The sequence below is a fragment of the Pseudopipra pipra genome, chromosome 8 (assembly GCF_036250125.1).
Source record: "Pseudopipra pipra isolate bDixPip1 chromosome 8, bDixPip1.hap1, whole genome shotgun sequence".
Taxonomy (NCBI): domain Eukaryota; kingdom Metazoa; phylum Chordata; class Aves; order Passeriformes; family Pipridae; genus Pseudopipra; species Pseudopipra pipra.
In genome coordinates, this window is record NC_087556.1 from 24,197,481 (window position 1) to 24,207,249 (window position 9,769).

The window sequence follows — 9,769 nt, forward strand, 5'->3', positions numbered from 1 at the left end:
AACCCTCCAGCATTCATCTGATGAAATAAACAGCACTTGGGCTGAAAGCTCAGAACTTTACTTTGGCAGCTGTGGCGCAGGCCACATTATCTAATGTCCACTGCTGTCCAAAACATACTGATGGGGAAATGTTTTCTTAGTGGCCTCTTGTTTTAAAAACAATAATAACATGGGGCTGCCTGCCTTTGCAACAAGTATGTTTTTTTCTATGCAGGTTGCAGCAATATGCATTAACTGTTTCTCTTTACTGTCTTACAGTTTAAACTTCCAAAGGAGTACAGCTGGCCTGAAAAGAAACTGAAAGTTTCCATCTTGCCAGATGCCGTGTTCGACAACCCGCTGCATTAGAGCTGAATTACACTCTTCTAACAACTGGGAGAGCCAAGTTACTGTCCATTACCCAGTGACTCACAGGATAATTAATGCAGTAAAAACTCTGCCTGCAAATAAAAAGAGTTTGCTGCACAACCACTGCAAACAGAAGAGGAGCTACTCAGCACCAGCCCAGACCGAACTGAGCCCTTTCCTTTATCCTTCCCAAGGCTGAACTCTCTGGGAGCAGCCTGCGTATGTGTGAGTGCGAGTGAGAAATATTTAACTATGAAAATTAGTAGTAAGAATCCTTTTTCTCTCTAGCTGCAGAACTCCCCTCTGCCTTAGCCCAGGGTGTAGACGCTCTGCACGCCTGTATTTACACATACATTTCTGCCAGGTGCGAGCCTATAATCCATGGATTAAATGTTCTTTACGTGACTCTGGAGTCCTTTTGTTAGCCAAACTTTTACTGACTGCAGAACTGTTCTTCCATGTGCTATTTTTTTTTTCTTTTCAGAAACAGAATGGTATTTCCCCTGTTTAAAGGAGGCCAAAAGCTCACATGCTTGAAGCTGAACAGATTTAAAGATGAACTTTCTAGTTCAGTCAAGAAAAACAAACCCAGATCCTCCCTGCCCTCAAGTTAGGCATGTTTTAAGTGTTGGTCTTGGTGCTATTAGCTATGGTATCACTGCAAACAGAGGCAACTTTATTCTCGTGCATCCTGTCCTTGTGCCTGAACCCCAGGGAAGGTCGCAACCTCTGGTTTTGCACAAGCAGGAGGAAGAAAGCTACCGGGGCGGGGGAGATCTCCTGTTTACAGTGTGTTTATCTTTAAAGAGATACTGTCAAGTATTTTTTCCTTGCTATTGTACAGAATTTTAGAAGCTAGAAAGGATCATTTGTTCACAGGGACAACTTCAGCAGCTCTATAGGATCCAGGGGGCTGCTTGAAAGCATATGAAGTGGAGATCTCCGCTGCCCTGGCATAGCAGAGAGGAGACTCAGCCTCACTAAAACCAACTATTCTCCTGTTCAGCAGGGTTCTGCCCTAATGCAGCTGTTTTCCCCTCTAGCCTCGCTATGGTGGCTCTTGTTGCTGACCTTCCTCCTTTCAGATAGGCTTGAACTGGAAAGCATCAAAATCAGTCTGAAGAGACCCTCTCTCTAGATCCCTGTGGCTTCCTCCTTGGAGCAAAACATGGTGTGCAGAGGAGCTGGTCTCTGCAGTGCCAGCTTGTGTCTCTGCATAGAGCTGCTGGCCCTGTGGATACGCTGCAGCAAACCACCGCAGGCTTTACCCCCTGCTGCTGCTGCAGGTTGTTTCTGATGCATATTCCCCAGCCTTCCTCTCCCATTGTCTTTTGGTGACAACTCTTCACTCCTTGTCAAGGGGAGGTGCAGCTTTCCTTCCACCCCTTTCTGCCTACAAGATAACTTGGCGGTTTATGCGCAATTGCTGTGTGATCATAATACAAGTATAACAAAAGCTTTTAACACTTAACTCCCCTGATCAAACAGCAAAGTCCAGGAGGCCTCACAGTACCCCAGGGTTGGTTTTCTGTTTGTTTTCTGATTTAATTTCTTCCCGGCACAGTCAGCTTTGATGTTTTTTGCATATATTTGAGGCTGGTTAATGTTGGTCAAGAAGCAGAGCTAGGAGCCACAAAGCTTTCCTTGGACTTGCTACAGAATTCCTCTGTGGCCTCAGGCGAGTCACTCAATGTCTCTCTGTGCAGAGAGGGTGATTATTGACTAGAGGGCTGTAGGACCTACCGAAGCATGCCAGGGTTTGCAGGGGAGGGCGTGCTTTGTGTACCAAGTAGTATTTGTACTATTATAATTGTTTTTATATTATAATTTAAGGCAGGCCAAATGCAGAGTCCAACACTGCTCTGCAGAACCTTCCTTTCTGCAAAGCTACGAAGCAATTTACATGTAAATGAGTTTGTCATTTTGTCTGAACTCAGAGGATCATCTTAAAATCCTGCTGTGAGAGAGCAAACTTTCAGATATCTGCATGTGCCAGCCAGAGCGAGTTCTGTGCTGAGGCAGGCTGCATTCATCCGTGGGATCTCTTGGCCAGTTTTCATTGTCCTGGTTAGCAGTAAGCATCCCTTCTGTACTGTAGACGTATATACAAGGGACAGCGTGGGTGAGAAAGCGGCATGAAAATGTACCAGTCCAGCTTCAAAAACGACGTGCCCAAGTGTCCCGCTGCAAGATAACGAACAAACAGATGATTGTGGCAGTGGGGGAAAAGGCAAGGGCAGCAACTACAATTTTGTCCCAAAGCCATCCGCCAACAGTAGCCCATGGATGCTCTTGTACGAGCTTGCTGGGGGTGCCTGCAGCAGAGCTGGCCTGTTGCCACCACGCTGGCTGCTCTTCCTTGTTTCCAGATGCTAGCTCTCATTAAAAGGAGCTTTAAATCCACATCTTAGTGGAGAACGGACATTTGGAAGGTCAATTGTTGCTGTTCCTGCAGAGATCAGCACGGAACAGAGAGAAGTCCATCAGACCCTCTCTGAGCTCTGACACACATCTGGAAAGCTTGGGACCTCGTGCCCTATGAACTCTTTGAGCCTCCGCAGCAGGGATGTGGTGCTGTACGCAGGGAAAGCACCTCCTCCAAGCTGCCTTGTGCTTCAGTTCTGCCTTTCTCATGCATATGTTTTCCTCACCATATTTACTCTCATCAGACACTCTGGGTTGGATTTTCATTGACTTCAGAGGGAGCAGGCTGAATGCATTTTGATAATCCACCCAGGATCCTTGTGTGTGTGTATTTTTGTTCCATGTCATGTATTTATATATAGTTCTGTGTATTTGAGTTATGAACAGGTGGCATGCCAGAAATCTCTATTTCTGAGACACTTTCTCACAGATCATTGCTGGTAGCCAGATAACAATTGAGGGGAAGGCTTGAAGGGAAGGAAATGAAATCTTCCTATTTAGTTAAGGGGGAAAATATTAGACAAATAACTGCTAAAATAGAAATATGTGTCTAATTGGTAGACCAATTATGAGAGAGAAGCTGGTGAAAGTCAGCCCTTAAGCTCCCATGTCATGTCGCTGCCTCTCAGCAAGTTATCTAAGAATAAGAAAGTTGCACATTACTCTGTATCATGAAGAGCTGGGCACCCACAGGACCTCCCCTCCCCAATTCACATGAAGTTTGCAACTGTGCAAACTTACTCATTGGCAAGTAAATGAGATGTCAAGTCTGAATATTTTCATCTTGGGGCAAGAGGATATGCCTGTGTGTGAAGGAAATGGAAAAGAAACCTTTGTATTTTAGTGAGCAAGTAGTTTGAAACAGGGAAATGCATCAGTGTTAATAAGTGCCACAGTATTTTTCTAGCCCAAACCTGCTGAGATGGTAGGTCCACTGGTGCTGATTTTTTCCTAGATTGCGTAGAAGGTCTGAAGCAGGTTTGTATGGAACCAAAACCTCTGAGGCTTGTGTTAGCTAAAGACAGTGACCTGGATGGAAATGAAAGCAGCACGTACAGGTTTTCTCCCTTCTGGAGAAATCCAGCGATGCAGGTCAATCAGGATATTTTGAAAGATGAAGAGCCTTGAAAATCCAACATGTGACAGCAATTCTGAAACAGGAGAAGGTCTAAAAGCCAGGACTACTCTCTTTCTCAATTTCTGATTAAAAACAGGGCAAGGAGTGTATCATTTCAGTATTAAAGTATGTAGGATGTGATCTGAGTGGAGCAGTCAGTCTTGTAGCTGCTGTGCCCATATTTTCAGTGGCTTAGATAGGTGGTGCCTGCTGCGTCTAATGTCTTTGAGGATGGTAATGTGCTAGTTCTACTGTATGTGAATTTGCCAACAGTGATTTGAAATATTCTGAAGCTCTTCACTTCAGATATTCAGTTGCTCATGGATGGCTTTTGAAATTACACCATCAGGTCATCAAATAGTCTTGGAAGAAGTGAGGGTTGTGTTATTTTTCATCTGTGACCAGTAGAAATATCTTTTAAAAACCCAGTTGAAAGTGATGCTTGGCTTGTGGGGGCAGATTGCTGGGGAGAGGTGTGTGTGGGGCAGCAGGTGAGCAGCCCCCCTCCTGCACCCACAGCTCAGGCCTGTTCAAGGCAGTGCAGTGCTTACGCGTCTCAGGCGCTGCAAGTGGAGCTGCAAGGGAAGCTGGAAACCAAAGTGGGAATCATCAGTCCCTCAGCACAGCACGGGATCCCTGCAGGCCAGTCTTCATTTCCATGCCAGGACCCACAGAGGTCCAGCACAGGTGCAAGCATCCAGCCATGCACATCCCACCGTGTTCACGTCTCTGTGAACGGCTGTGTTGGAAAATGTTCACTGGAAAATGTTTGGCTGACTGCATGTTTCACAGGATGCTGGGTTAGCTCACAGGTTGGCATGGGATTGTGGTTGCTCAGCTGTTAATCTGTCCTGATGACTTCCCTCCTCCTAGATGGGCATCCAGAGTCCCGCTTTTCCAGCTTGTATCTGGCCAGGGCAGGGCAGCATCGTGTCAACTGAGGAGAAAAGCTACAGGCCAGAGGAAACCCTTAGACCCATGTGTCCAATTTTCCCTTTGCCCAGGGCATGGCCTTGCACCTTGTGGCTCCTCTGTATGAAGTCTTAGGCTTCAACCCCTGTGCCATCACAGTCAGCTGCGGAGGGGCTCCGGCACCAGGAGAGCCCTTCCACCTCCCGGGGACTCGGTCCTCTACGTAACTGCCCTCCACTGAGAGAATACATTGTGCCTTAATTTTTCTTGTGAGTGAGGCTGCAAGGGCAGCTCGAATTGTTGGGCAACCAGAAATTCCTTTCTGTGCATCTGTCCCTATCGATAAATGCCAGCCTGCACAACAGCCGGACTGTATCCAAAACAATCTCAAAATCCACATTTGCCTCTGAGGTTCACCTCCCAAGATTTTAAAGCTGGATTTAGGTCTCTGGGACCTAATGAGCTCTCTTTCAACCTCCTATTCTTATGACATTTATTCTGTTGTGCAGTGTCTGCTTGTTCTCTTTTCTTTAAAAAAAAAACAACCCTTGTGTTTGACATGAGTCCAAAATTTCAAATGGGGAATAGGCCTGAGGTTGCAAATGTGTTTTAAACCTGGTCCCGCATTGACTTGTCTCTCTCAGGCAGAGAACCTGGAGTGTATTGTGCTTCACCACCTCTTCGTTTCTACCGTAGTTCTGTTACCCCTAAAATCGCTGACAGACCATAAAATCATCCTAAGTGGCAGATCAGTTCAGAAACATCATTTCTAGTTTGCTCTGAAGGGGGTATCCCTTCTCTTTCCCTCACTGAAAGACTATTCACCATTTGGCTCGTAGAGCCCTGACAGCAGGAGAGGAACATCAGCCCAGAAAGGGCTGCATGTGGCAGATGTGACAGGCCAGTGCCTGGTTGTTTTTAAACTGTCCTGATGCTGTGTCTGCCCTCTTTAAAAAGAGGGAGAGAGAAAAAAAAAACAACCCTGAAAAGCCAGAGGAAAATTTCCTGCCGATTGTTGTGTTTTGCAAACACTGGTCTTTTCTCTTGCCCTCTCCCTCCACTCCCAGCGAGGCTGGAGATGAAAATGGCTCCTTTGTTCCTTTCCCTGGGGCCCAACTGCAGCGAAAGTGCGGCTCCGGAAACCCTCCGCTGCATGAGTGGTGAGGGTGGGAGGGACCAAGCTGTCACCGTGTGCGGTAGGTCCTACGTAAACACGGCATGTGTTGACAATGCTGGGAGCAGGATGGGCGCAGAAGGACTCTGTGGTGCTGGTGACAAGGCTCCTGCACCGTTCCTCCTGTGGCAGCGAGCGGGATGCAAAACCCGTGGGGGCAGAGGAAGGGGAAGTGGGTGTGAGTGGCCATGTCATTCCAGTAGGGGCTGATCACAGGCTGGGGAGCTCTGGGCTTTTGGCTTTCCCCAGAGTGGGAATGTGCAACCCCATGGAAGCAGGCAGCATCCCACTAGGGGCTAACAGCAGTGCCCTGGCCCTCATGCTGGGATGTTCCTTCTGCATATCCAGCCCTGTAGTCCTGATACTCTGAGACTGGCCACAGTCATGCTCCAAACCCAAGTTTAGTCATTCAAAACCCTTCTCTCATCTAGCGTAGGCTGGACGTACCAACTTCTCCCTTTTATTAAAGTTATAGAAGTTTTGCTGCTCGCTGGGAACACTACTTGTTTTGTGTGCTGGTTGATTTCTGTAAATCCTAGAGCAAAGGCAAGGTTCCCTGGGCAGGGCACACATGGGTGACCAGGACCACAGTGAACCCTGACCGCTGGGGCTGCCCTTGAGCCCGGAGGTGAACCTTTCTGTACTTAAGCAGTGTGTTTGTGTGTGTGTGTGTGTGTGTGTGTGTGTGTGTGTGTGTGGTCTGCGGGCACAGGGTCATGTGGATCGAGGAGCCCCAGGACACTCCCAAGGGGGCTGGAAGGAGCCCGCGTTTCTGCAGCCGGTGTATCAGTACCTTGTAGATGGCCTTTCTTCCCTCTCTCCTCCTTTTTTTTAATAAAAGACAAAAAACAAATGGAAAGCTAAACTAGCAGAGGTTTTAAAATATTTTATATTAGTTTCTAATGTAAATTCTTACATTGTTATTGCAGTGCTGGGTGTGTTTCGCCTGCACATGACTTTTTGTAATATTTTTGTGAATCACTAAACGTTTTTTTCCTCCCGTGTATTCTAAGTGCATTAAACGTATTTGCAGAATTGTCAGTGTCCTTCTCTGTGAGCAACTCAATGGGACTGACTGTCTCCTGCTCAACCCCGTGGCTGCTTCAGCAGCCCCTTTTTCTCCTCATTGGCACCTTTTCCCCCTGGCCCCAGGGGAGTGAGATCTGCTGCCCAGACCTCTTGAGTGCAAGTGTGGGAGGGAAAGGGATCTTTCTTTTCCCAAAAACACTCAGCAAAAGAGCCAGTCCCAGGCCCTAACAGGTTTAGGATCTTCCATGAGTATCCTCTGGCAAAACTCCTTGAGCCAAGGCAGCCTGAGTGCCCTGACAGCCAGAGTTTTCCATGCCATTTGGACAAGCTGGGATCCGGAATGCTTGCACGTGGGTCCAAGGATGCAGCCAGTTGGCTGAAGGGTGGCAACCTTGTCCACCAGCACGGGAAGGAGGGAGCTGGGGTGAGTGCCGGGTCAGGTCCGTGATCCTGCGCTCTGCCAAGCACCTCCTGGCTTCAGCGGGATTTGTGGGGGTGTGGATGTGCACGCAGAGTCTGAATGTGTCAGGGAAGAGACACAGCAAACACTTATGAAAAAATATTACTGAGCTAATGTTTCAATGATTTCCCACTAACGCAGAATGATTTTGCAGTAATATTTTTACACTCCTCAGTAATAAATGCCTTTAAGGTCAGAGAGAAAGGGTGGAATTTCTGGGGGGGGAAGGGAGATCGCTGTGTGCAGAGGAAGGGTGGTAGGGGAAAGAAAGGATGTGCAGGGAGCCAAAATCCAACTTCGGGCAGGTTTTGCCATTGCTCTTTGTGGGTGTTATCTGAGCCCACCCTGCATCACAAGGGGAGCAATCGGTGGAACAGGTTTCTGCAAGGACTTGTTTTCTTTTGAAGTTTGGGGTGAAAACCATTCTTTCCCTAAGAACCCCTCCTACAGCCATATCTAGACACAAATTGCCCCAGCCCCAAAGCAAAGCAGTGGGGTCTCCAAGCTCTGCTAGTGCAGAGCAGCTTGGCCAGGTTTCATCGTGTCACTTGAGGACACCTTGCCAGTGAGTTGGGTTCTCCAGCAAGGTTATTTACGGAGGCAGTGGTTTGGGGGGTGAGAGGCCACCTACAGCTGTTCCATTGGCAAAGATCCCCTGTGCCTCTTGCCTTCCCAGTTCTTAAAGCATGTGCAAGCACAGGGTCACCCCTTTAGCACATCCCAGCAATGACGGCAGAGCTGGGACCAGCAAGGGACCCCACTGCTCACATAGTGCTGGGAACCCTCATCATCGGCCACTCGGTTGATTTAATCGATGAATTAAACGATCCACTTTTCCCATTCCTGGGGTGGCCAGGCAGCACCCTCTTTGCAACACTGTATCCCAGCTGATTTCTCTGTGCATCCCCAAATCCAGAGGGGATGGGGTGTCCCTGGAGCTGCGGCAACATGGAGTGCCCCTCTCTCGCTGACACCCTTCTCCTCGAACCCCACCGCCGGCATGGCCATGCCCAGCTCCGGCAGCCTCACTGCTCTGCCTCCACCCCAGCCAAAAGCACCTTCGGGCAGTGAATTTAATTAAGGTTTCTGAAAAGCAGTGTCTGGGAGCCCCTCCTGGATCTGCGGCTCTGAACTTCATTAGGAGCGGTTTGTTGCTAATAATGCCGGCAGCTTCTCTAATTAATAATGGAAGGGTTGTGAGCAGATGCCAAGCCAGGAGAGGGAAGGGATTTGTTTGTTTGTTTCTCTCCTCTCTTGGTGTTTTTTTTCTGGAGTGCGGAGGGAGGGCTGGGGCTCATTTCCCGTCTGAAAAGTGAATGGTGGTGCCTGGGAACCTCAGTGGTGAAGAGGGTGCACCTGTGAAGCAGGAGAGGAGGTGGGATGGGATGAGAGATGGGGCCCCATGGGTGGAACAAAGGAGCATCTCCCAAGGCAAGGGGCTCCCACTCCCATGGTGCTCCCTTCCCACCCAGGACAGAGCCAACGTGGGCACTGCTTGTGCTGTACTTGGGCACCCAGGGATGGTTCTGACTCCCAAGCCCCCTCCCAAAGCATCACTGCCACAGCATGTCTCTTCCCATGGCACGTCCCCATCCCACAGCATGTTGCCCAGCTCATGGCAGGAGGGTGCAGATATGGGAAGGAGGGGTTTTCCATGCTTTAGCCCCCAGGACCACAAATATGTGTCATGCAGCAGCCAGAAACGTGGGTTTGCAGGGGATCAGCACGCTAGGTCCCTTTGGATTTTTCTTTCTCCACTCGTTCTGCCTTGTTTCTTTCCTGCTTGCTCTCTTGCCCAGCTGGCACAGTCACCTGTGGCAGCACCTCAGTGCAGAGGAAAGGCTCCCAACACAACCCGGTGTGCAGGACCTAACATATTAACACCCCAGGCTCCTGAGAGGGGCCCAAAGCAGCCAGGCTGGGCTGGGCCCTGCTGCTCCTTCTGGCACAGGACAAGCACGCTCAGCTCCACAGCTGAGCTTTGGCGACACCAGGCAGCCAGCAAGCATCCTTGTTCCACTGCTAGTCACAGCCTCACCTTCTGATGGAGGAAACCAGGACCTGGCAGAAGTGGGAAAAGACTGTAGGGAAGCCTCCTGCATGCCCCAGCTCCCTACCTGGATGTCCATGGTGTGTCCAGAAGTTCCAGCTTCTCCAAATAGCTTTTGGAGCAACTGTTCCTGCTGTCAGGCAGAGTTTGCAGCAGAGAAAAAAATGGCTTTACCTTTCCTGACATCTCATCACTCACATTAACTGCAGCAGTGTTTAGACAGGCCCCTGTGGCTCAGCTAGAGTGGCCTCAGTG

At 49.0% G+C, this 9,769-nt stretch overlaps 1 protein-coding gene across 3 annotated transcripts in view; it reads left to right on the forward strand.

Annotated features, from left to right (window-relative positions):
- SUFU (SUFU negative regulator of hedgehog signaling) overlaps window positions 1-7,010 on the forward strand; it is a 98,770-nt gene extending 91,760 nt beyond the window's left edge. For all 3 annotated transcript variants that reach the window (XM_064663170.1, XM_064663168.1, XM_064663169.1), the window contains one exon: window positions 259-7,010. In XM_064663170.1, coding sequence (XP_064519240.1) covers window positions 259-348 — 90 coding nt within the window. In that variant the 3' untranslated portion in view covers window positions 349-7,010. The remainder of the gene's footprint in view (window positions 1-258) is intronic.
- Window positions 7,011-9,769: the final 2,759 nt, after the last annotated feature.